A 27,088-nucleotide genomic window follows, 5' to 3' on the forward strand; every position below is an offset into this window, starting at 1 on the left:
CCCATGGATCTTCATGTCTCCCCAGTGACAAGCTAAGCTGTAGGTGACAAGCATGTGCCACATACCTGGCTCTTGGTATGGGTACTGAAGATCAAAGTCAATTCCCAAGCTTATGCAGCAGCCACTTTACCAGCTGGGATCTCTCCAACCCTGAACTTCTGCTGAGGATCACTGTCTAGCTCCACAGTATCTGCTGAACTCACCTGAAAGTCTTCATTTGGAGTTTGTTTATCTTCATTTCTGTAGGTTGTGCTCAATTCTTTTTCAACCTCATAAAGCTGATGCAAGTTTTCTGACCTGTCAGTACTTCTGAGGCATCGTCTTTGAGCACAGTAAGCAACCTCACTCTATGGTTGATGGCTGAGAACCCATGCATGGTGTATGCAGGTGCCTCTGCAGTCTGTCCTTCAGGCTTCCTGTAGGTCTGTGCTTCTTGGCTGTGGTCTGCTCAATGACCTTGAAAAGTCATTTATGAAAGGGGGGGGAATAGAATTCCAGGATGAGGGTAGTCTACCATGTACTTGAGGATTTCGAGTTAAGTATTATCATTTAAGAAGAAATTTGAAGCCTAGGGGACTTTTTATAGCCAGTATAATGGTGGGATTGTAGGCCCTGTGTCTTACCAAGTCATGATGCAGACCATGACTCCTCAGGACAGCCTTTCATCTGGACTGCCCAGTGCATCCATGTCCAGCCTAGAGGTGCTTTGAAGATGGTGGAAAGACAAAGCAGTTGCCATGGAGACACTCATAATGTGCACTGCAATACAGAGAAATGGTACAAGGTGTCCCTGGGGGGGGAAAAGACCAGCAGTGGCCAGGCCAGTTTGTTTACCCAGAAAAAAGTAGGGTGAGACCTCCCTCTCAAGAACTAAGCCATCTTTCAGCTCCTTGTAGCTCTGAAATCTGGCTTTGTTCTTTACTTTCTGTTAGCCTCTGCCCTTCCGAGGGGTAAGCAGCTTGTGTACAAACTGGCAGGTGGCCCCATGCTTGGCTCCCAACACTCAGCCCTGAGGCTCTTCCCACATGAGATAGAAAGACAAGGGGGCAGAGAAGTCTGATTCTTCCTTGGGTTTCCTTCTAACTTGACCTGGAGTTTCTTAGACCTTGTGAGTTCATCACTGATGAGAGTTTCCTATTTCATAAAGCCCTCTCTTAGCTATGTTTAGAAGTAGGAGGCCAGGCACCCACACTCCCCACGCCCTATCCCCAGGAGGGTACCACTAAACACGTGTCAGCTACTACAGGGCTCCAGCAATGCCCGAGGCCCAAGTCACCTGCTGTGCTGGGATCAGGAACATCTGACTTCAAAGATCCCACATTAATATGGCCCAACACCCAGGCCATGCCCCGCCTCTTCCTGTGCCCCAAGTACAAGCAGATAAAAGGAACATCACCCAAAGAACAGGGAGGCCAAAACGTTTAAGTTATTAAATCAAATATACAGAGTGATTCATTTAATATGTACATATTTACAGAAATGCACTTTCACAAGGAGGGTGGCCGGGGCCGGCAGGTGGGCAGCGGCCTGGTGCCCACGGCAAACGCTGACAGCTGGGAGGGTCTGTGTGAAGGCACTTGTCACAAGCTTCAAGACTGCCGCCATCCCAGGAGGGAGATGGAGCAGTTGGGAAGAGCACTTCTGAAAGCACAGTTGGAGATCTCTGGAGAGTTCTGGGCAGGAGGAAGCAAGGACGGCAGGCTGGAGGGGCTAGCCGAGGCACGGGCCAGGTCTGCTTGCTGGCCCTAGGCCACGCCAGTGACCTCCGACCCCACTGAAGACCACAGGAGCCACCAACAGCTGTGGTAACCAGCATCACACGGGCCACCACAGGTCCCACTGGCAGCGACACGCCAGCCCAGCAGCCAGTGCCACTGGCTGCCGTGAGTGTCACAGCTACAGCCAATGGCCACAGATGTTCCTAATGGCCACAGGTCCCACTGACATCCACAGGCCAGGCCAATTGCCACAGGTGCCACTGACAGCCACAGGTCCCACTGAGAGCTACAGCTAAGACAACAGCCACAGTCCCACTGTCAGCCACAGGTCCCACTGAGAGCCATGGGCCACACTGAAAGCCACAGATCTCACTGAGAGCCACAGCCCAGCCCACGGGTCTTGTGGGCTTTTGGGCCTCAAGCCAGAGAGAAACCCAAATGAGGAATAAAAAAGAAGATTCTGTAAACAGCGACAGCCTGTGGTAACAAACATTATACGATTTGGTGAGAACACAAACACGCCCTGCTCTCCTGCCACAGCGCGTGCGGACACGGAAACTTTACAAAAATAGCAATGATCCGAGAATACTCCGTTGTTTTCTGCCTGACAGCCATTGAATAATTTATACAAGGTTAAAGAAACGTAAAAAATAAACATTTGTTTTTTGGTTTTTGGTTTTGTTTTTTACACAAAATAAAGAAACTATGCACACAGCCTTGTCCTCCTATGGTCCGGCAGGCATCTTAGTGCCAGCAAGGGTTCTGGGTGCCAGCCTGGCAGCTGGCCTACTCCCTGCCAGCACAGCGCACATCCTTGGTGCTTCTAACCGCGCGGTTGTCCACTTTGGGCCCTGGAGCCCAGCAGGCTGGCCTTCCCAGGGAGCAGCTGGGGTCTTTGGTGAATTTGTGTGAGAGGAACTTCTCTGCCTCTGGGGAGTCCCCATCTCCACGGCCCAGCTCCTCATCCTCCTCGTCCTCCCCAACAGCCCCGTGGCCAGCTGGCCCGGGCAGTGCCTCGCCTGCCCTGCGGGGTGGCGGTGTGAAGTTCTTGCACTGATAGAGTATATCCTTGTGCCCCCCGGTGCCCAGACCACTGCCGCCTGGCCGCTCAATGGGGTTGCGGATGGGATTGAGCGGGGCCCACTGGTTGTTGGCGCTCTCATCCCGTGGTAGCCGGCTCCTCTCCCGCTCTTTCCTGCGTTTTCGTGTCCACCACACGCAGATAACCACGCAGGCAAGCCACAGCACACTGAACACACTGCACAGAACAGGTACCAACAGACCTAGGTAGGAGGAGAGGCAGTAAGCACCACTGTATCACTACAGTTGGGGTTCTAGAACGGAACTGGGTGGCAGCAGTCGCCTCATCCCTCTGAGTCGTGTCTACCTGGCAGATCCCCAGCGGCCTGAAGTCTGGGAGCCCCCATCACCCCAGCTCACCTGTGGAAGAACCACCCATAACAACTGTTTCCACTTTGACCTCGGTGACAGCCAGCAGCAGTGAGCTGTTCCCTCGCTGAGTGATGGCAGCCACGATGGCATGGGCTGTGCTCTGGATCAGGCTGCTATCAGGCAGGTCCCTCGCAGGGCTGAAAGACTGCAGCAGAGGATGACACTTGGGGCGCAGCCCAAAGGTATCCTCCGAGGTGCCTGCCATGGCCATTGCCCAGACCCTGACCAGTTCCTAGCCAGATGCACAGGGGACCGCCAGAGGCAGGGCTGAATCTGTGCTGTGCTACACATGGCAAGGACCTCAAAAAGTCTGGAGACCAAGAAATGAGAAGGTCACTAGGGTAGGATCTTGATGCAGACAGATTTAGGGGACCGTTGGCCCTTCTCAGTCTGCTCAGCTCCCCCAGATCTGCACCTGAAGAGCTATAAAAACAAAACCAGTCTCCCACCTCCATCTCTACTAGTGGGCTGCGACCTCACCCTGGCACCCAACCTGCACCCAAGGCAGTTCTCTTCTCCCCTCCCCTTGAATACTATGCCCCTCCGTCACCACGGCTAGTCTAACTGAGATTTAACTATCTGAGCTTTCTCATAATACCCAACAGAGACACCATCGCCCCCTAAACAGCAGGAAGCAATTCTAACAAAACAACGCCCCTTATCCCTACGGTTTCATATTTCTCAGGTTATGTATGATGGTTCTAGGGTTGGGGGTGGAAGAAACTGTTAAACTCAGTACTCTCCTTAAGGAAAGAAAATATGTCTCAAAAAAAAAAAAAAAAGGAAAAGAAGAAATGGAATGGATAGGTATAAGATATTATGGTAGACTATCGTACACATTAGTAAACAGATTTAGTAAAATAGCAGCCTTAGATAATTTGCACTGTTATGAGTTTTATATGTTGATACAAATATAAACTTTTTATATTCCTATTTAAGATAATTTGTATATTGATACAAATACAGAACTATGTTTGTTATATTGTACACATAATTTTACTCTTATTTGAAATATTTATATATTGATACAAATGTAAATTTGTATCTGTCATACTGTATGTATGTTCTACTTCTGTTTAAGATATTCTGTATACTGATATATATTTAGGATTATTATCATATTGCATATTGCACTATACATTCCTACCTCTGTTAAAGATATTTTGTGTATTGTCACAATTGAAAGCCATTGTCCTTTTACTGTATATTTGCTTACAGACTGTTTGCCTTATTTATAGGAAGCCTTAGTCCTTAGGTTGTTTAGGTAGATAAGACTTACAGATTTATTGTCACCTATGCTTGTCATCTCTATAATTATGTTAGTTAGGTTATCCAGATTTATAAATACATAGGTTAGGTTATCCAGATTTATAAATACATAGGTCAGATGGACAGGTAATCTTCAAACACTTCATGGACCTAGAGAATATGGCATTTAAATAACTTAAAATTCTGTTGACGTGAGATAACAATTGCTCCTGGCAGCACCAATTTGATCCCAAGAATGTTGGGCTTCTAAGACATTTCCATTTGGAAGTTTGTCTTCTTGGCACAAAATGGCCTCTGGGCAAAGAACTGCCCTTGCCTCAACTGCTGACAGTACAAATGCTGTCCTTTCTGGACAAGCGGGACACAAGGAAAGCAACCACTATACTTTGCCAAGACAGGGTAAGATGGTCTTTCAGAATTCCTGCTTCTGAAAATGGTCTGTCAGATACTCTAGGCCTGTAGCCAATTTGAATGCACCAATGATGCTGAGAAACATCAGGTGACTGTCCAGGCAACCAGCTGTCTCTGTCTACTCTTGCAAGAGTCCCGAAAGTTGCTGTGTCCTTCTCCCATTTCTCAGGTATTATTATATTCCTCCTCAGGTCTTTGATGAGGTTGAAGATTAGCAGTTATAGTTACAACTTAGTATATATACATATATAATATCTTAGATAAAATACATTAAGTATTAGACTCAGGTTCTTTAGAATAGGACACCTTTTGGATCTTTGTAACATGCCACCTACCCACGCTCTAGACTTCCCTGGATTTTAGTATGTGTTTCTTGCTTGATATTGTTTGCATTGATTGTAGTTCCATCTTATCTAGGTCATTATCCCTCATTACTCCTGGACAATATTTGATAACCATTTCTTTGTATATAGTCTTGTATTATGTTAGAACCTTCTTATTTAGACAAAAGGGGGAGATGTAGTGGGTAGCCATTCCAGCCTTGGCCTGGAAGTTCCAACCCCCACTGAGGCTTCGGTAATGGTCACGCCCACAAGGCGGGGCTGAGGGAGGAAGCAGAAGACCCAGGATCGAGAGGAGAGTGGGACCCTGGACACTGGAGGTAGACCGAGCAGAGTTCTCCAGAGAACACTGCCGGACTGCGCCATACCTTTGCCAGACCCTACAACCTATCCCTTCATTTGTAAGTTACCCCACAAAATAAACCTCCCTTTAACTACGTGGAGTGGCCTTAATAATTTCACCAATAGCTACCTTGACCTCCTGCCTCACCCTCCTCTTGGCTAACACCCACCCCTGCCATCTCAAGGCTGCCTTTTTCAGGGACATTCCAGAACATCCTCTCCAGCCTCCTTCCACATGCCAGGGATCCTACCCAAGAGCCAATGTCCACGGCTTCAGAAGCCAGGCAAAAGGCGTCCTGGGAGTCGCTGTTTGCGCCACTTTTGAGACTCTATTTCCCAGCGTTCTAGTGCTCACCTTGTTGTTTCTGCCTCTCTGCCCTGGGCCTGTCAACGCCTCTGTCCAATCCCACCCTCCACACCCTGCAGTCAGCATTGCCTCACCTAGACAAGCTCCCTGTTGCCCCCACTGAATGGCTCCGGACCATTTCTCACAAGAGAATCCCATCTTATAACCTTGTTGCTTTTCCATCAAGCAACTGACCCCATGGGCTGCCAGTGACCACCAACCACCTGAACATCTTGGTGCTCTTCCCTCTTACAGCTCTGGCCCCTGCCCTCCCGCCGCCGCCGCCGCTGTCCAAGTGGATACGGCTTCCCGCCTGGCCCCACTTAGCTGCCCAGGTGCCCAGGGGGATGCCAAATCTGGTTCCCATCTCAGCTCCCACTGCTCCTTGTCTCCATTCTGCCATGTAGATGCCTCTCTTCCTCAAGTTTGGCACTGTCCCACAAGAGGCCCGAGTGTCACTGCCACTGAGGGTTTAGAGGCCTGCACAGGACGGGTCTCCACCCACACTCACCACAGCCACCTCCACGGCACTGGCCCCTGAGGATGCACGGTCACAGAGCAGCAGGAGGAGGCGTTCTCGGGCCACGGCCCTCGTGGCAGGCAGGGCTCGGATTCCAGAGCAGATAGCGCCCACTGTGGTGCCCTGGACAGACACGCAATGGGTTAGCATGGCCTGGGGCCAAGATCTGAGAGCACTCATCTCTGCTGTGGGTAGGTCCTCCCCAAGCAGAAGAGGGACAACAGGAGCCTGCCTTGCCTCCCACCCAGTCTATCTGTAGGCAATGGGAGGAGCTTAGGGAAAGTAGGCGTGGCGGGATGGGTGTCATGGGTTCCAAGCTCCTGTGTTCTAGGAGATAGGCAGGCTAGCTCTAAACATGCAGAGGATGAGGCTGGGACACGAGCAGAACCAGGAACGTTCCTTTAAATGGTAATCCACTACCCAAAGTAGAGTGGCCCACAGCACCTCTTCAGTCTAGGGTCCCTAGGTCCCTAGTTATCTAGGTCCCTAGATAAGTAGGCAGCCCAGACTGGACCTATATACTCCCCCTCTTGCCCAATAATACCTGGGCTCAGTGCTGTCTCATATGGGCCCACTGATGGCCATCTGGACCACCAGGAGCTTCTGGACCTATGGGAGCTGAGCTGTGACAAGTCAATCACTCTAAGGGTAAGCTTTAGAATCCTGGGTCCCCCAGGGCCACCTACCTGAGGTACTTGGTCACGGTTAAAGCGCAATGTGAGGCGAGCACAATTGTTGTCCAAGTGGGTGGTCCGTGGTAGGCAGGGGGTGCTGGGTGGGAGAGGTTCCTCAGCTGCACACTCCCCCCAGTTCTCACAGGGCGGCTGCAAACACTGACCCAGGGCTTTCTCCCGGCATTGCTGCCCTGGTGGGCACTGGGCATTCAGAGCACTGGGCTGGCTAGACAGCAGACACGGCTTCCATCCACACCACACCTGGGGAAGATACACCCAGGAGAGACACATGGGAGTGTGGAACCACAGGCAGGTACAAGGCAGCACATAAAGATAAGTCATGGTCGGGTCAGTGAGTCTCCAGGGTCTCCACCACTCGGGGGGCCCCAGGGAGGCAGGCAAAAGTCCACTCCAGAGAGGACTTTCTGTCAAAGCAGAAAGAGCTAGGTGGAGTCTGGGATGGGTGTCAACTTCCCTAAGTGTACAGGGAGAGAGGTGGGCCCAAGGCCCCTCCCAATTTATCCCCTAGGATGACCCTCAGAAGTGGGCAGTCTTATCCACCTACACCCCCACCCCTGCACCAGCCTATTGATATCTGAGTAAGCCTAAAGGCTCAGATTACTCAGGGTCGGGGTGCAGGAGGGGTGCTCTCACCTTGCTACAGTCCCGGTAGCCATCCAGGCAGCGACAGCTGTTACAGTCTTCTGTCCAGGAACTCCCATGTGGGAAGGACACGCCCCGGGACCAGCAGGGCCTCCTGAATATGACCACTGTGAGGAGAAGGAGGCGGCTCAACAGGGTATCCAAGCACCGGAGGGTCGATCTGGCCCGCGCCCCGACCGACGCGCTCATGGCCAGCCTACCTTCCTGGCACCTAGGGCCAGAACGCCCTGGTGGGCAGGTGCACCGGTACCCGTTGATCTCATCTACACACGTGGCTCCGTAAGCACAGGGTGAAGACTGGCACTCATCGATGTCTGCAGGGACAGCGGTTACATGTTTCTCAGGGCAGGCTGGCACCCCCACACGGGGACCAGGATGTGAGAACGCCAAGATGGTGCAAGGATGTGCACACCTCGGGGCCACCTGACCCACAGCCACCTCGGCCGAGACAGCTGCTGCCACTGTCACTCTGCCAGTCCGAAGCTGCCATCTAACCCACAGGCCCTCACCCTCCTCCACCCGCTTCTGTGTTCCACTCTTTCGGAGCGGTGGCCACAGTCAGGGGTGAGCATGAGCATTCCACCCTGTAGCCCATACTCCTCCTCCCAAGATGCAACTGGCTCTTCATGGAGGAACTAGGAACCCATAGGACACAGACATGTAAGAGAGGCAGGACAGGGCTGTGGCCACGTAGCCTATCAGGACAGGGATGTGTATGTCCCCCAGCTCTTGATGCTGAGGTTGGCTGGATGGGGCCCCAGGACAGACATCCCCCAGACCAACTCCCATCCACCTAGGCTGCTTACTGATACGGCAGTCGGGACCCGCAAAGCCAGGTGCACATTCGCAGCGGAACCAGTTGACACCATCAACACAGATGCCGCCATTGTAGCTGCAGGGGTGAGAGGGTGGTCATAAGGGGTTCCCCATGATGGGCCCTGCACCCCACCCCCAGCCTCCTGGGCTGCCACTCACCAGGGCAGAGGGTTGCAGTCATTGGTGTCTGGATTTGAGGGGAAAGATAGGGTGGTCAGTTGAGCACACACTTGCCCAGCACACCTCTGCAGCAGATCTGCATGCCTGAGGTTCATGGGTAGACACTATCATGTCCACGCCAGCCCGGCAGAGTCAGCAGAGAGGTGCCAGGAAGGTTCAGGAGCCCCAGGCAAGCCACCAGGTGGGGGGCCCTATAGCTGGAGTGGGATCTATTTCTCAGCAGGAGCCCCAGACTGCACAGTGGTGGGTCAGGGGAGGTAGATGGGGCACTGCAGATCTGGGATAGGGGTTGAATTAGAAAATGGCAGAACAGAGTGGGGATGGTGAGGGGGACAGGTGGAGTGGGTCTTCCAGGCAGTTCTGAGAAGGGATGGGGAACTGAGTGAAGATAAGATGAACCCACAGGCCTCCCCCACCTGAAACCCCTCCAGCTCACTGTGTGTGCAGGTGCGGCCCTCCCAGCCATCCCGGCAGATGCAGGAGAAGGAGTCTCCGCTGCCCACACAGGTGCCTCCATTCACACAGGGGTTGGGCAAACAGCTGCTGTTCTTGGCTGCAAGGAGGGAGAAAGGGCTTCTTGTGATGCCTGGGCAGACCTCAGGACAGGCAGCCTAGGGCGGTGCAGGCAGCAGAGCCCCCCGCCCCCCAGGCTGTGCTAGGCTGGGTTGGATCCTCACCAATGGTGCAGGTGCTACCCTTCCAGCCTGGAGGGCAGGCGCAACGGAAGGTGTCGCCGCTGTCGTAACACGTACCACCGTTGCTGCAGGTGTAGGCGTCGCACTGGAACTCGCCTGCAAGCACATAGGGCTGCTCAGCGAGCAGCCCATACTGACCACGGCAGGGTCCTGGCAGGCGATGCCTCCCCCCCACTCCACTCATTTGCAGGGACCCGGGCACTCACGTGAGTGGCAGGTCTTGCCCTTCCAGCCATCGTCGCAGGCACAGTAGAAGTCATTGACCAGGTCATAGCAGCGGCCGCGGCTGTGGCAGGGGTCGGGGAGGCAGTCGTTGGGATCTGGGGGGAGGACGCCGGTCAGCGGGGGTCACCGGCGCTGGGGAGGGCTTCACGGAGAAGAGCAAGAGCTGGGCCCAAGCACATGGGAGCCTGGGATTCCACCCCATGACTTCAGGCCCATGCATACAATGCTGAGTAGGTCTCAGGGGTGGAGCCAGGCCCTAGCCAGTGGGGCAGTCCAGGTAAGGCGTGCAGGAGCAGTGTACACTCACTGATGTCACAGAGTTCGCCTTCCCAACCGCTGGGGCAGAAGCAGCGGAAGGAGTCCACTTCATCAATGCACGTGCCCCCATTGCGGCAAGGCTGGCCCATGCAGTCGTCAATGTTCTCATGGCAGTAGGTGCCTGTGAAGCCGCTGTCACAGACGCAGGAAAAGTTGCCCCCGGGCAGGCTGACACAGTGCCCATGAGGGCCACAGATGCCAGAGGGCGCCACGCCACGTGCTCTGGACCCTGTCTCGAACCCGCAGCCATCAATCACTGCGAGAAAGAGATGGACAGGGATCAGATCCATCTCCACCCGGGTTCCCACCCTGCCTGGGGCTGCATCCCGCACCTCTGCATGCCCCACCAGGGCATGTCTCCCTGGGCACTGAGCAGTTCTTTCCACCAAAGTCTTCCGGGCAGGCACAGTAGTAGTCACCCTCGAGGTTGTAGCAGTGAGCACCATTGAGGCAGGGGCTTGGCTCACAGAGATCCACATCCACCTGCAGGTAAAGGAGGGTGTCCATCTGTAACGGTCCAGCTCTGGATAGAAGCCCTGTGCAGTGTGGACAGCCAGGCCTCAGCCTTAGACCAGACAGTGCCAGGCCGAGCTTGAAACTCCCGAGAATGTCCAAGCACCATCAGCTGAGCGGAAACACCTGTGGGCTGCCGGCCCCCTCCTGCTGCCCTCGCCTCCACAGCAGCCAAGCTTCCTCTGCCTCCCACAGGCAGCATCCGGCCTTGGCTCCTCCTGCCGGCAGGAAGGCCAGCTTCTGACCCCCGTGTTGCCAGGCTGCCCTCAGAGCCAAGAGAGGTCCTTCCCACAGCCAGTGCCCACCACCATGCTCCCTGGACCTGAAGCCAGGACGCTGCCGTGGGCCCTTAAGAAGCCCACCGAGCAGGAGGCTTACTCTTTTCACAAAGGCCAGAGCAAAACCATGTGTAGCTCAGGGCAAGAGACGTCACCCGACAGGGGTGAGGGCACCAGCCATGGGCGAGGGCATCCACTCCTTCCTAGGATGACCCATGATGACCCCACATCATCAAACACTTGATTCTGCCTTGGGGGACCTTCTTGCTGACTTGGCTGATGCTATGAGGCCCCTCCCAGGCAGGCTTCCGAGGACAGTGTGGGCAACGCTCCCCCGCACACCATGAGGTAGCTCCCACCAAAGCTAGGTCACTACCTCACAGAGCGGCCCAGAGAGGCCCCGTGGGCAGTGGCAGCGGAAGCCGTCCACCAGGTCCTCGCAGATGCCGCCCCGGCGACAGGGGCTGCCGGCACACTTGTCATACTCCAGTTCGCAGTGCCGGCCTCCAAAGCCCCGCGGGCATACACACTGGTACCCATTCACCAGGTCCTAGGTGTGTGGACAGGTGGGTGGGTAAGCCTCATGCACCCCCATCCCATTCCCCTCCAGCCACACTCCACCACCCTTCCCAGTCTTGGCAGGGCATGTGGCAGCCTCCTCACCTTGCAGGTGCCGCCGTGCTGACACTGCCCATGACAGTCGTTGATGTCTAGGAGCAGAGGGGCATGTGGGCGGGGTCAGGGGGGCCCTCTGTGCTCCCCAGCCCCACCCACCTGCGCCACCCACCCATACTGACTGATATGGCAGTTGATGCCCTTCCAGCCCGGGAGGCAATCACAGTAATAGCCGCCAATCAGGTTTTTGCAAGAGAAAGCATTAAGGCACGGCTTCCCTTCACACTCATTGGCGTCTGTGAATGAGACAAGGGGAGCTGTGGGGCTCAGGCCCCACTTACCCACTGTGCCCTGCACCTGGCACCCGCAGCCCTAGCAGTGCCAGCAGCCGCCGCCACATGCACAGCTCACAGCCCATGCACAGACGGCCCCCAGGGAGCCCTTACCCAGCTGGCAAGTAGCCCCCACCCATTGCTCCGGGCAGATGCACTCAAAGCCATCCACCTGATCCACACAGGTGCCGCCTGCCGCACATGGATTTGAGGCACACTCATCAATGTCTGCAGGGGTAAAAGAGAGAGAGAAAGAGATGTAGGGGTATAGCCAGCGAGCAGGAGGGCGTAGTCAATGGGTACAGAGCATGGTCAGTGAATGTGGGGTCATGTCTAGTTAGTATAGACGCATGGAGTGGGTATTGGGTGGGCGGCCTGGCCAATGAGCAGGGGCATAGCCCCTGGGGCTCAGTCTGCAGTAAGGAAGCATGGTCCCATGCAAAGTAGCAGGAATCTGCTGACATTTGGCCAGTGTCCACAGTACAGTGGATTCAACCACTCCATCCAAACCCTAGGGTGCTGCCCACTCCCTCCCTTGTGGAGCCCCCCCCCCCCCGGACACTCACCAAGTGCGCAGGTGGGTCCACTCCAGCCCGATGGACAGTGGCACTCAAAGCCAGATGGCACTTCATGGCAAGAGCCCCCGTTGGCACACGGGTTGGAGGCACAGGCATGCTCAGCTGCAGAACCAGAGTGTCAGTAGAGTGGTGCCTACCAAACTCCAGCACTCTTCCCCAAGCCCACAAGACCCAGAGTTCACCGGGGTACAGTCCACTCTACAAGGCAGTGAAAAAAAGGGCTCAGCCAGGCTCCCCGAGAAACAGCTTTCCAACGTACCCCGCTCGCAGTTCTTGCCCAAGTAGCCGTCTGGGCAGGCGCAGAGGTATTGGTCAGGCTCGGCGTTGATACAGGTACCCCCATTGACGCAGGGGTGGTGGCTGCCGCAGTAGTTCAGGTCTGGGCACAAGGGTAGGGCTCTCAGGGACGGGCCCAGCTTCAGAGCTCCGGGCCTGGCCCTGCCCACTGCCCACCATCTACCTTTGTCACAGAGAAGGCCACCCCAGTTGGTCTCGCAGTCACAGTGCCAGGGCTCCACACAGCTGCCGTGCACGCAGCCAGGGTAGGGGACACACTCGTCACAGAACTTGCCCTGCCAGCCATAACTGCACCTGGGGGACCGAGCAGTGAGGCCATCAGCTAGGCAGGCACAGCGGTCCAGGCCACCCCCACTGGGCCTTGGCCCTAGAGCACAGCTTGGAGCCAAGCAGGGGTTACGGCCTGCCGGCTAGCCTCACCATCACGGGCATTCCCGGCCACTGGCCGAGATGGTCAGCCCAGCTGTCCCGTCACTCCTGCCTGAGCTATTCCAGGATCCCAGCCCTGAGCCAGGCCCCACAAGCAGGCGCCGGGAAGGAAGGCCCAGCTGGGGGAGGCCCAGGGGTACAGTGCCAGGTCCTGTTCTTCACCAGGTGCTGCTGGGGCCACAGCAGCAACCAGGGTCTGAGAAGGATGAGGAGACACCAGGAGAGGTCCTGGCCGCCCTGGTCCAAGGGCTGTGTGACCTTGGGTGAGGCCCATATTCTCACTGCTACTCAAGGGCAGAGGCTCCTCTGACTCCCAGGAAAGTCCAACCCATGGGCTGCCCAGCCAGCCCTATGGCAGGGCCACACTGAGCAGAGGAGAGCCCCAAGTGTGGAGCTGCAGATCTCAGCTGAGGCCAGCATCTTAAGACCTGCTTCTGCCCACACTGTGGGTTAGGTTCCCTCTGGGAAGTCCCTCAGGATCTAAGTAGGTGGCCAGCACAGAGCCAGCAGGTAAGAATATAGGGCTCCAGTAGGCTGCCCTCTGGGCCCTGGACAAGACTCTGGGGGCTCCTTCCTTGAAGGCTAAGGTCCTGTGGGGCAGGAATGACGTACAGGCCACGTCACTTCCATGCTGACACCCGCCACAGGAGTTATTTTTATAGAAGGAAAAACCACAGCCCTTCCTGAGCTGCTCTGGAACCACTCATTCAAGCAGTTATCGGCCCAGCTCACCCAGGCTCACATAGGGAAACTGAGGCTGGCTCCAGGATCCAGCCCAGAATGTCCCAGGCAGGTCTACAGTAGGCTTCCCATCTCTCCTCGGAATCTTCTCTACAGGTGATATGGGGGGGTTGAAGGGCAGGGTGGGGCTGCCACTAGCCTTGGGTCATCCACCACGGATCGCCATAGCTAGCTCAGCCCAGACCCTGTTGAGTCCCAAGGGCGAGTTCTCCACCCTGGGCGGGCCATCCCACACCAGACCCCACCTTGTGGCTTTCCTGCCAGCGGTTCCAGGGCCTGGGGGGGTGGCAGGAAAGCGCAGCCATCTCCGCAGTAGCATCCGGTTGGGGAGGGGTGTCCTCTGCTGAAACCTGAGCCCTGGACAGCAGGAGGCCATTGGGCCTCACCCTCTGGCCCAGGGAGAGGCGGGTGGCACTCACCTACTGCCCCCACCTTGGTTTTCTCCCCCAGTGTTCATGTCTGTGTGCGACCCACAGCCTTTCTGCACTGTGGGGAAACCGACTTATCTTTCATCTCCCTCCTGCCCAGCACTGACCACACAGGGATGCTGGTACAGCCATCAAGGCCATCGGGCCAAGGAGTGAGTGTGGGGTTGAGGGCAGGCCCTCATCCGCCCAGAACTCACGCTGTCTCCACTACACTGCTCAGAGGCAGGCTGTAAAAGACTACACCAGGCAGAGAGCTATCCCCACCCTGCCCCATGTCCCTCCTAGGATGAAGCTCCTAGAGTAAGGTACTGGCCCATTCTGGGCCAGGTGCTCCACACACACTGCCTTGAGTCCTGTGCTAAGACTGAAACCACAGTGTGCACAAGTGACACTCGGGGACTCTCACTGCGCATACATCTTTGCCCTGGGACCGGCCTGGCTGCTGTCCACAGTCACCACCCAAGCCAACGCCACCACACGCCTCCCCAGCCCACCTCAACTCCCCACTGCCCGGCCATCTTCTCCAGACTAAATAGCACACGCCTGTATAAGTCACTTAACGACACGGGTGTCACTGTCCTCATCTGAAAACACAGGGGAAGCATGCCCACCCCTCAGAGGGTAACAGGGATCGTGAGAACCAGGACAGCAGGAGAGCCCTGGCAGGCCTGCTGCTGTGGATCCACCAGCCTGAGAGCTCCTCATTCCCAACCCTTCCCACACTCTCCAACACCTGAGTGTGCCAACATCTGCCCCCTTCTGCTCTGCTGTCTACCCTCTCACTTGACCTCACTACCCCCACAATGCTTCACAAGCCTCAGAGGGCTTCTACTCGCTACTCTAAGTGGTAGGACCCCACTCTGGCCTCCCTTTGGCTCTTGAGTACCTTGTCCAGCCCCTTGCCAGTCTCTGCCTACATTCCCAGCCCCTCCATTCCCCGACCCCTGGCTGTAAGCCTAACCTGGATGCCACATGTTCTGCTGCCTTAAGGCCAGGCCTATCCAAAACACCCTTTCTCACACACACTAGCCTGCCTCCCCACAGCCATCCCTGCCTCAGTCACCACAGCTCTGCTGCTCAGTAGCTCAAGCTAGCAGGTTTGCAGGTCCATTTTGACCGGCCACCCTCTCACTCCTACATCAAACCTACCATCAAATCCCAGCCCGAAGCATGTCTGCAGGCCCTGCCCACCTCTCCGCCCCACTTGACCATCACTCTCCTTTTGTGGCCTCCCACATGCCTTTTCTTCATTGCCACCTATGAGGCTCTTCCTACCCAGTGGCTGCGTGGTTCTCCTACGCCTCTCCTGACAGGGCCCCTCTTCTCCCTACTCTGCAGCAATGTACCAGTCTCTCCCACTAGCATGCCACTGTGGCATCCTACCATGCTCCTCAGGGCAGCGGGCTCCTCATATTTATGGCAAATTCATACACACACACACACACACACACACACACACCCCTTGGCCTCTGCCTCTTGGTGGTGTGACTCCCTCTCTTGTCCCCTTCTAGCTGTCCTAAGGAGAAAATGTCACTGGACACACACCACACACATGCTCAGGACAACACTGCCCCTCTTTGTGGCCACCTAAGGGCAGGGTTTCATTTCAGCTCTGCGGTGTGTCTGACTTCCTACATGAAGCACCATACTCCGTGGCCTACTAACACCTGCGGGGTGCCCCAGCTGCTGCAGGCTCAACAGCCACTCAGGTAGAGAAGGGCAGGTATGGTGCTCACCTGCACTCCCCAGGCACAGTGCATCCCCCGTGGAGCAAATTACATCCTTGTTTACACACGGCTGAAACAGAGGGGCAGAGAGAGGCACAGCTGCAGCCAGTCAGGCTAGCCCTGCGCATGCCCACCACCCCACCACCACCACACGCACGCACGCACGCACGCACGCGTGCTGGGTGGCCCCTCACCTTCTTTGCACTCCTTGCCCATCCAGCCGTCCATGCAGGCCTTGTTCCCATACTGGTCGCAGGTGTAGTGGCCGAAGAAGTCGTTCCGCGGCCGGCAGAACTTGTTGCAGGTTGTACTGTAATAGTTCTCATCACAGCGCACGCGGATCTGCAGCTCCAGGTGTGCCACATGGCCGCTGAAGTGCAGGCTCTTCCAGCGGTCCTCAGGGTTGATCATGCCAGCGTGTGACACCCGCTCGATCAGCAGCTCCTCTTTGGGAGCAGCAGAGTCAGCCAGCAGCACCAGCTACCCGTCAGTCCCCCAGGAACACAGCACAGGCCTACCAGGCGGCTTGAGGGGGGCCATGGGCCAGCCAGGCAGAGAGGAAGGCTGCCACCCCTGCAGGGGCCGGGGCAGAGGGCCGTGGAGACCCTGTCCAGGCCCCCATGGGAAGGTTGGGCCAGAAGCTCCTGCCGAGGGCCCTGGAAGCTAGCATACCTGCTCCACTCTCACAAAGATAGGGTCAGGAAGGCTGCAGCCCTAAGCTTCCCACACCCACTGGGCATCACACCAACCATGAGTTACCATTCTCTCTTCCTTCCTATACTGCATCTGGTTTCCAGAAGCACCCTACTGATCCATCTTAAAATAGGACCCCATTCTAGGACCCCGATCGCATGGGCTGGACCCTGAGGCAGGCCCCCTGAGCAGGCTGCACAGCACCTTCCAGTGTTGTCTGGGGATTTCTCCGGCAGCTGGTCACAGGACCTTCCTGCTCCACTTTCCTCCCACTGCATTAGTACAGGCCCAGCTGGGTACTCAGTGCCTTGGACTAGAGCTCTCCTAGTTGGCTTTGCCTCAGGCCCATTGGCCTATCCTTGTCAAGGCCCTAGATTGCCTTCCTTGGCCCTTGGCTGACCCCTATCCTGAGCTCCCTGTTCACATATCCTTGGTAACATCTCTCTGGTGGGCCTGGGTTTCCTCCCTATCATCATGCATTGCTCTGGAAGGTCTCAAGGGGTCCATTTGACCATCGCTGCAGGTCCAATCCATCAGCCACCCTAGGCCCCACATTTGAGAACAGCCAGAACCTCTTAACCTCTCAAGCTGCCTGTTTCAGCCTCCTCGACTTGATACACACAGCCATCCTCTTGGCTGGCCTCAACTTTGGCCTGGCAGACTCTGTCCACACTGCAGCCTGAGCAGTCCATCCCCAGAAAGAAGCCAGTATCCTCACTGACCCCAAAGCCTGCTTGATCCGAATCAAGCCTTCCTGATTCCCTCATCCCTCAGCCATGGGAACCCCACCCAGATCTTCAAGTGCAGCCTCTGGGCCTTTGCATTTTCTGTTCACCCTCTGCTTGAGGGGCTTGCCTACATGTCTTCCTCCACCTCATCACTAAAAGGCAGAGAAGACCCCTACCACATACACACACCACCATAGGATAGCCAGCCTTGAGGTGGTGACCCTCAAAGCTTCCGGGACAGAAAAAAAGGCCACAAAGCCAGAGGACCACTTGAGGGTATCCAGCCCACTGTATCACCAACGCGGGCACCAAAAGAGCACACTGAAGACAGCAGTGTGGAGGGACTGTACACACAGCTCTACAAAGCCACAGAGATGGAGAGCTCCTTGACACCAGAACCAGAGAGGACCGTGGACTGGGCCACAGGCACTCTGGCCCAGCAGGCCAGCTTCCCTCCACCCACCCACTCCCCCCCCCCCATACGGGGCACACTCACCATCTGGGGTGGTGTCGTTGTCCCAGTCCCAGGCCTCCACGATGAGGGTGAAAGAACGCTGCAGACAGAGGGTAGCTGGTCAGGTGCCTGAGGCTCCCTTCCACCTGCTGCTGTTCTGGGGGTGGGTGCATACCCCAGGCCTGTGAGGCTCTGGGCTGCTTAGGCCTAGCAGAGGCCGTGTCCCATGGCTCTGCGCTTCCCTCCCATCCCTACCCCTGTCCCCCAATACTGGCTCATCTCCTCTACAGACCCCAGATGTCCCAGCTCAAAGGTAGAAGAGCCTCCCTGGCTGCATCTCTCAGGAAGCTTTGGTTCCTTGCTCTTGGGCCCCCAAGGCCCAGTTCAGCCCCACCTGTATAAGCTCCCAAAGTCAGCCAAGGGGGAGGGGAGGGATTCAAGCATCTGTGGGCAGAGCACTTCCATGGAGAATGTATCCCTGCACCTCACTGAGGTCTGACCTAAGTTTGGAAATATGTGGTCCTATATATCACAAGCCCACTTGAGGCCAGTACCCTGGCTACTCATTAGTCCTCTCTCCAGGCACATAGAGGTGCTTACCCAGAGGCCCCAAGAGACAAAACTAACAGAGAATATGTCATGAGACCCGTAACTATCACCCCAGGACAGAGGTTAGGGAGGTCCCTTGCTGTACAGGTGGGGGACACTGAGGCTCAAGAGATGTGCTGGGTACAGCCTTAGCCCATAATCATGGCCAGCCCCCACCATCTGTTCCTCCTGCCCCGGGCCATGGTGATGAGCTCTGCTGTTAGCTGTCACCTTGGCAACATAAGACCTGCCCCCATGAGAGGGTGGTCTGATCCCACCATGCCTTGTCCCCCAGCACTCCTTCCTTTGTGCCTGGGCGATGCTGAGGAAACTTCATGTTAAGAAGCCCACTGGCCATTCCTTAGCTCCGACGTCTTCCCCTCAGACGCGCTGAAGCCCCATCGAACCTGGTCTAGGCCCTCGGCTTTCTAGAACTTGCCATCCTCCCATTCCCCACTCGGCCTGCCACACCCAGCCTACTGGGCCTGGCACTGGGAGATCCTCTCCTGTTCCCTGTCTGTTGGTACCTCAGCATGGACACCCTCACTTCCTACTCTGGCACCTCCTCTGAGCACCTGTCTTTAGACATAGGGCCTATGCCACTGTGAGCAAGGCCAAAAGCAGAGGGCCGCTGGTCCCCTCCAGAAGCCTCCTTGGCTCCACGAAGCCACTGCCAGCTTTCTCAATGCTATCCCTTAAGTCCCCCTTAAACCCTCCCCCCCCCCAACTGTGACTCCCATCCTAACTGCTCTTCCAGGGCTCTCAGCAACCACAGGGTCTCCCAGCCCTAGCCACAGAAGCCTAAGAAACCCCCATGTGCTAGCCTCCTCTGCTAGGATGCAGAGCCTCCCTGGGGCTCTCTACAGTTTCTACCCTCACTCCAGCCACCAACCCTAACTGCCTGGAAAGTCATCCTCAGGGCCTCCCTGGTGACAAGCGGGGCTCCCAGCCCTGCTTCCCAGGCCGTACCCACTCTATTCCTTTACCCACCCACTCATCCAAGTGCAGAGCACAGTTCAGACATTGCCTACAGCCCCTGAACCAACAGATGGAGCCAGAGAAAGTGAGAGACAGGCCAGGTCACACAGCCCCAAGAGAAATAGGCTACAGCCCAAGGGGGGAAGTACCGCAAGGAAGAAGAATGGGGGCCAGAAAGGAGGCTAAGGGGGGCCAAGACATCAAGGAGTGTGGAACAGGGGGACCATAGCACAAGGCATCCTAGACCCCACCACGGACAGCACCACTGAGTCCCATCAAAACAGGTGGTCAGTGGGATCTGAGGCCAACAGGTTTAACAACACACTCTGCTGCTGGGTAGGAGCTGATGGGCTATAAGTGGGCGAGGCCAGGCTGGGCCTGAGGTCACTGCCACCACTACTACGGACCAAGCCCACCGGCTAGAGGCTCTAGCCACAAGGCAGGCATAAAAGCCTGGGTCTGGATTCCCTGCACACACCTGGGTTTCAGATGAGCCAGGAGCATTCCCAGGAAACCCACGCCAGCCACACAGGTAGGGTTACCACCACTTCAGCCTGAGCCCAGGGCTCCGGTTACCTACTCCCGCAGGGACATGGCCCACCCGCCGCCCAAGAGGGCCCGCCGCCCGCCAGCTGGGCTCCCTACACCTGGACAGCAGGAAGTCATCCAGGGAGAACCTGAGCCAGCAGGCAGGCGACACCTGTGGCTTCTCCCCACCTGCCATACTGGCCCCCCAGCTCCGCCCTTCCCCCAGCCTCTCGAACCACATCCCTCACTACAAATGGCAGTGTACATCCATCCCTGCCTGGGGAGCCAAACCCTGCAGTTGACAAGAGGGATGATGGTGCCTGGGCTGGAAGCCTGTGGGAACTTGAGGCCTCAGAGTGAGTGGGAGCTGGGAAGCTGGGGGACTATGGGGAAGACAGAGAGCTACCACCTGCCCAGGTTCCCCAGAAGGAGGGAGACAACCCTGGTCCCTCCTCCTAGGCCACCCTTCCTGGCCCATCTGCCTGCCTGCCCGCCTCTGGAGGTCTATGTTGCAGAGCCTCTTCCTACAAGTCTGGCCCCAGCCATGCCCCCAGACGCAGTCCATCACCGTCTGGTCAAACTCCAAACCTAATTAAAATCCCCTCACCTAGTCTTCAGACAGAGCTAACAGGACAGCAGCAAACACAGGAAAGGCAGGCCTGAAACCAGGTGTGCCACACCCCACAGCTAGGTACAAGGCTGGTTCTATCCCAGCATCCAAACTGGGCCCTTGACAGAGCATAACACTTGCTGCCAATGCCAGAAGCCCTAAGCACAGACATATTTCCTGAAACCAGAGCTTTGGAGAGGCCTAGGCCTCTGTCATTGTCACCCAGGGGGTTGGGCGAAGGGGCAACTCCTCTTAGGCTCCAGGTCTCAGGACCACAGGAAGAGACAGTAGGCCATCTCATGCCAGAGCTTAGGCAGCCATCATGAGACACCAGCCAAGGCCTTGCCTAGGTGTCCACCCACCCACTGCTGGAGGACCCAGGCTCCACTGTGAAGACGGAAGAAGTCAGGGAGCCAGCTAACACTCCTAGTCATCTGGGATTGCAGCTAGCCAGGATAAGTATGGATATGCCCATACCTAGCTCAGGATGGAGTGTGTGGACAGGGGCTAATTCAGGCTTTCAGTCTGCTAATAAGGATCCTTTCTGGGTTTTGGAATTAAAGTTCCTCCAAAGGCCAACTACCTCCAGCTCAAGCCCTTGCCTGGCTCCCCCTGTCTCTGGCCCAGCCCACCTCCCATTCTACCCAGATACCATGAGGACTCCTGAAAACCACAGTGCCCTTCCTGCCAACCCAGATGCACATCCATTCTCTATCCATCACACTACAGGCCTGTTTTCCAACCACTTCTATGGGCCCAGGGACGAAGGCCCCATCTACTTCCATCTCTAAATTCTCCACTGGCCAGGTTAGCTCTTTCTGCCTCCTGGCCACTTCAGTGTGTACTATACAGCCTTGAACAAGACCCACCCCCCCAACCCATAAGGGAGAAGTACCACCTGGTCCTAGATCCACCTGAGGATGATTGTGGGTCTCACGGGGATGGTGTGGGAGGCAATAGGCCTTAGCATGGGTGCAATGGAGAGGCCAGTGCCCATACAGCTCCAGAAGGCATGGAGGGAAGTGATGCCTTTTGGTGTACATTCAAGGCACAGATTCCAGAACAGCCCACCTGGATCAGATGGGGCCAGGCCCTGTGTCCACACCACCAGATTTGCTCCAGCACCCTCGGCTCTGACTAGTCCCAACGACCTCCGCCCCTCCATCCTAGTGGGGTAGCCCTCCTCTGGCCACTTTGCCTCACCTCCCTCAAGTACACTGTGGCCCTTCACACACCTAGCACACTTTTGGCCATGTGCTGGACAGCCAGTAGGGGGAGAGGAAGGACCTGGGCTGGACAGAGCCACACTGGGGACTTCAGAAGAAAGCATGCTGGGCATCCGACAGCCTCATCAAGCTTCAGGAGTCCCAGTCAAAAAGGCAGGGCATCCACCCCATCTCAAGGGAAGGGAACCAGGGCACAGAACTAATGCCACCTCAGCTCTTCTGAGCCACAGAAACCAGGTCAGCCTCGGACCCACCTCACTGTCACTCATGACCCCAGATGTGTCACGGAGCCCACACTCGACCATGTCACTGGTCTTCCACCAAGGAAGCAGACTGGAACAGGGCCACACCCCTGGGCTCAAAAGGCAAGCTGGTCAGGCAGAAGGCCCACAGCAGAGACCGATCTTCTTCTGGAAGCCTTCATTATATAGGCCAGCAACCCCCTTGCTCCTCACTCAGCCATCCTGAAAGTGCCATCCACCAGACCCCAAAGGAAAGCTCCTGGTCCTCTCAGAACCCTCTGCCGCCACCCGACCTACAGAGCTCAAGCACGTGCGGTGGACATGGCTTCCCCTCTGCTGGGTATAGGCAGGCACCAGAGCTGGTGCTCTCATTCACCTTTCACACCAACCCATCTTTCCACAGGGCCCTCCTGGCATCAAGGAACCCAAGTCCCAGCGGGTCCTTGCTGTTCCCAGAAGCCGATGCTCCGGTGCGCACCTGGATTCCAAATGTACCCTGGTTCGTGGGACAGAGCCGCAGGGCCGTTGCCGAAGAACGGAAATACCAAGGAACTGGCATCACAGCTCCAGCTCTGTTCCTGGCAGCCAGGTCATGCAGCCAGAGGGCAGAAGGGGGACCAGAACTGTCCCCGCAACATAGGACACCCTTTGACCCCTCCATCCAGGCTAGAAACATGCCCACTCCTGGGGCATTTGAGGGGACCGGCTGGGAACAGAACGAAGGAGGTTAAAATGTCCTCAACACCAGGTAGGTACCCAGACTCCAAAGAAGGCAAGGGCCTGTCCCATCCCGTCCCACACCAAACGGCTGGCCAGCGGGGCAAAGAGCCACAAGGGACACGCGTTGGCCCGCCACATTCCTCCAGGCCTTCCCTGCCCCCACACCACTGCTGCCAACTCGAGCAGAAAACACATCCTCAGGTAGCGATTTGGAGCCACGCTGGCTTGGGCCCAAGTGCAGATGACAGGCTGTGGGCCCTGCTCAGACCTGCCTGATGTGCTGCTGTGGGGGTGAAGGGGGCAGGGCCTATAGTAACTGCCTAGGGCCCCTCCCATGCCTGCCCCTGCCTTTTCCACTTCAGGGACACATTTCCTATCACAAACCCCCAGGGTCAAGGATACCTGGCTAGGCATGGCAACAGAGGACACCCTATATACGGAGCAGGAGTCCAGGGAAAGATAAAGATGGAGGAACCAGCTGGGTGGCCTCGGATCAAAGGGTTGTCCAGGGCTCAGAGCAAGGGCAGAGCAAGGGAGACCCTGCCCACCCAATCTTGGCCATTTCTGGCCCCCAGCTCCAAGTCTCTTTCAGGTCCAAGGCACCAGGCAGGCCCACTCCCATGGCTCTTCGCAGCTGGACTAAGCTAAGACCTCACCCAAGAAGCCTCTTGGGTCATTTTTTGATACCCCACTCCACTCCCTAGCGACAGACCTGCAGGCCTGCCAATGCCAGCTGCTCTTAACCTGGTTCTCCAAGCTATGTCCACATTCACTGCCCATACCTAATTTCATACCTGCAGGCAATCAGGTAAGGGTATAAGCCAGAAAGTGAACAAAAGCAAGTACCATAAGGCTCCCCACTCCCAGGCCTTTCTGCCACAGGCACCGGGCCTGCCCCGCCCCCCCCCCATGCTGGATCCCCACTACCCTTCTTCCTAGCATGCCCAGGCTTGGGTTCCTGCCTGACCTGGCCACCCTTAAGCCGACAGGATGCTTCCCAATTCCAGAAACTAACAAGCAAAATGAAACATAAACGGCGGTGCCACAGAGGGTTACAACTTGGAGCCTAGTTAGTGTCTCTTCCTTTGGGAGGGGTGGTCTTTCCATCTGTAGCAGCTTCTGCCAACACACACACACACACACACACACACACACACACACACTCTCTCACACACACACACACACACACACACACACACACACACACACACACACACACACACACACACCAGGCCATCCCTGCGCAGGTCCCAGGCGCCTGTCCGTGCCCCCGGGCATCCAGGAAACTGCAGGGCAGGAGCAGGCTGGCCGCCGGCCCGGACGGCTCCGCCAGGGCCTGCCCCAGACCAGCCCCAGCACGCGCAGCGCACATGCCTGCGCAGCCTGCCGGGCCGCAGGCGCCTCGCACCTCCCCACGCACAGACACGCGCAGGGCGACATAGGCACACTCCGAAGGCCGCCGAGCAAGCAGATTCCGGCCACCCCGCCCCGCCACGACCCCAAGCCCATCGGCCCCCGGGTACCCCGCGCGCCCACGTGGCCAGGCGCGAACCTGGCCGCAACAGCACGCGCCCCAGGCCCGCCCGCTGCGCGGCGCCCCCTGCCGGCCCCGCCCCGTCTGGGCGCGCGCCACCCGCACCCGCGCGGCCGCAGGTGCTGAAGGGACCGCGGCGGGCGCCGAGGCGCGCAGGGAAGCTGAGTGCGGGGGAGGGGCGCACGTACCGGCCAGGCGAACTGAAAAGGAATGACGACGAGGCCCGGGTCCTGGTGGCCGCCGGTCCGTGACCGCGCGCGCGCTCGGTCTCCCGCAGCGCCCGCCGGCGGCAGGTAGAAGGAGTTGCCACCCAGCACGGGCGTGGCGCCGTAGCCGTAGCTGCAGGGCCCCGTGGGCGTCACCTTGGCCTGGTATTCCTTAAGGCACACGCGCACGTACGTGTCGCACTCGTCGCGGCCGCAGCCCCCCGCGCGCGTCGTCCGGCCGTCGCCGTCACAGCAGGCGCCGCTCAGCAGCTCCCCGTTCACGTTCCGCAAAGCACTCAGCTGCAGCTCGAAATAGCCCATGGGCCGCGCCGCCTAAAAATAAGGCAGCGGAGAGTGCAGGGAGGCGCGGGCCGGGGTCGCCGAGCCTCTGCCCCGCCCCCACCCTCGCGCTGTTCCTAGGGCTCCGGACCGCGGCCGCTTGCGCGCCGCCCGGCCTGGAGGAGCGGCCCGGTGCGCCCCGTCCGCGCCCGTCGCCACCGCGCGCCCCGCTCACCTGCACGCACAGAAGCAGCAGCAGTAGCAGTCGCCCAGGCAGGCGCCCCCAGCCGCGTGCCCGCATCGCCGCCTCGACCCCGCCCGCGGCCCCGCCGCCGCCGCCGCCGCCCGCGCCCGCTACAGCCGCCGCGCCGGCCTCCAGCGCCCGCCCGCCCTACGAGCCCGGCGGCGCACAGGCGGCGGCGGCCGCACAAGCGGCGCGGGCGGGGTCGAGCAGTGCGCGCGGGCTGCGCGGCGGGCGTGCAGGGGAGGCGGCGGCTCCGGCTCGCTGCGGCCGCGCTCCGGCGGCCGGCCCGGCTCCCACCCGGCGGCGGCGGCGGCGGCGGCGACGGCGGCGGCAGGTCCCGGCCTCGGCTCTGCGCGCCCGCGCTCCCGGCACCGCAGCCAACAAGTTCGGGACGAGACTGACAGCTCGCTCGCCCATTCGTCACCCGCGCACCTGCATATTCATGAGGGGGCGGGGCCTCGCCGTGGGGTGGGGCCGTGGGGGGGGTTACTGGGGGCTCCCCGGGCTTTAAAGGAGGCGAGGGCGCGGTCTCCGCGCGGGGCGGCAGGGCGCGGGGCCACCGGGCAGCGGCTTCTCCTGTGCCCAGGCTCGCTGAGGTGTGGCCTCTTCTCCAGAATTCTCCCCCGGGTTATCAGCCTAGGAGTGGGGCGCCCCCTAAGGTCACCGTCATGGTCCCCTCCCATCAGAGCGCAGCCACTCTCGCGCTGCTCTTGGTCCCAAAGGAGATGCTGCCTGATGTACGCATCAGGATTTTGCCCCCACGCGGGGCGGATGGGGCCCTGGGACCCGAATGAGCCCAACTCCTGGTGCGCCCCCTTCCCCGAGGAATCTCCCCCGCTCCTCAGCCTCCTGCCACCTCCACGCAGGCTACAGGGGGCGCTGCTCCCCTCCGACGCCCAGCCCTCCCCCTCCTCCAAGCGCACAGGTTGAGTAGCCAGTCAACAAATGTTCCTTCCTGCAGGCTGTTTCGGAGGTGGACGTCTCCAGACTCTTACCTTCAAGGACCTCGCCGGCCATAGGTCCAAATTTGGGGGAAAGGAAATGGGAATAAAAGACAGTGGTCCATATCAAGAGAGCTACCCAAAGAGGATTTTCCAGCAATCTGGGAGTCTAGGTCACAGGGCCTGGGTATCCCACCCTTCCACTACCATCCCTTGAGCCTGTTCCTAAGTGATCACCTCCTCTGCATGTCAATACCAAGGGTTCTTTGTCTAACGGCCTCTGTTCCCGTCAGTATAGCCCTTTCCAGTGCCAGTGGTAACCCCAGCGATTAGAAATCCCCATACTTAAGGTGGTGATGTGTTACCCTGCCCTTCAAAATCCCACAATAGCTGGGTTCTCCTCTCTCCAAGGCTCCTCTCCCAGGCTTCCCCGACTGAACCAAGTCACTGCCAGAGGACTTAGTGGGGGAGGGAGAAATTCTGATACTGGTGAATCAGGTACAGTAGAAGTGGACCAGGGATACTACCCTGCCTCCTGGATATTGCCTGGCAACCTACACAGGGAGCCAAGCCCTGGGAAGGCCTTGAGCAGTGTACCTGTCCCACCAGTGCCTAATGCCTCTCCAAGATCTCCTGCAGAAGCAGCAGGCCTACAAAGGTGGGCCAGCACCCCCATACCTGGCTCTGCACACTCAGAGTGCTCCCACCCCAGCCTGAGCCCAGGAAGCCCTCAGGCAGGTAGGCTAGTTGGGGCGGGGGGGGGGCACGACACAAGCCAGGCCTGGCTACACACACAGGGACACCCACCAAATAAGGGAATTGGAGTGGGTTAAGAGTCTTCCCAATGTTTGCATCTTTCAAGAAGACAGTCCCTTTGCAGATTCAGCCTCACTTTCCCTCTGGCCTGGAGACAGGGAGGCCACAGAGGACACAAGAGCCTTAGCTTTCCCAGCTTGCCTATGTTCACCATGTCTCCGAGGCACCCAGCCAAGCTGTGAACTAGGTAGCCACAGCCCTGGCCTACCTGCAGGGGCCTCTCTGTCTAAGGGTGGATGATATATTGTAGACCAGCAAACCATAAGAGTCTAAAACCGGGTGTCTCCACCCCCCCCCCACTCCCACATCCCATGAGACCCAGAGGGTGGGGCAGCAAGGTGAGGAAAAGGAATAACATGCTAAGGTTCTGAGGCTCAAAGAACCTGACAAGGG

At 57.7% G+C, this 27,088-nt stretch overlaps 1 protein-coding gene across 2 annotated transcripts; it reads right to left on the reverse strand.

The window, feature by feature from the left end:
• Positions 1-1,420: 1,420 nt before the first annotated feature.
• Jag2 (jagged canonical Notch ligand 2) lies at positions 1,421-25,013 on the reverse strand. 2 transcript variants are annotated; one of them, XM_036205986.1, is made up of 25 exons: positions 24,930-25,013; positions 24,398-24,748; positions 17,826-17,883; positions 16,103-16,354; positions 15,918-15,978; positions 12,747-12,877; positions 12,546-12,665; positions 12,275-12,388; positions 11,823-11,936; positions 11,559-11,672; positions 11,425-11,471; positions 11,138-11,311; positions 10,303-10,453; positions 9,960-10,226; positions 9,634-9,747; positions 9,410-9,523; positions 9,169-9,285; positions 8,712-8,739; positions 8,543-8,628; positions 7,937-8,050; positions 7,728-7,843; positions 7,086-7,334; positions 6,391-6,522; positions 3,159-3,315; positions 1,421-3,001 (listed from the first exon to the last, which is right to left on the reverse strand). In XM_036205986.1, exons 1-25 carry the CDS (start codon positions 24,993-24,995, stop codon positions 2,505-2,507), a joined length of 3,744 nt encoding a protein of 1,247 aa, XP_036061879.1. In that variant the 5' UTR covers positions 24,996-25,013; the 3' UTR covers positions 1,421-2,504. The 2 variants fall into 2 exon arrangements, with proteins under 2 accessions (XP_036061879.1, XP_036061880.1); XM_036205987.1 differs by lacking the exon at positions 11,559-11,672.
• Positions 25,014-27,088: the final 2,075 nt, after the last annotated feature.

Source organism: Onychomys torridus, chromosome 14, assembly GCF_903995425.1.
Source record: "Onychomys torridus chromosome 14, mOncTor1.1, whole genome shotgun sequence".
NCBI lineage: Eukaryota > Metazoa > Chordata > Mammalia > Rodentia > Cricetidae > Onychomys > Onychomys torridus.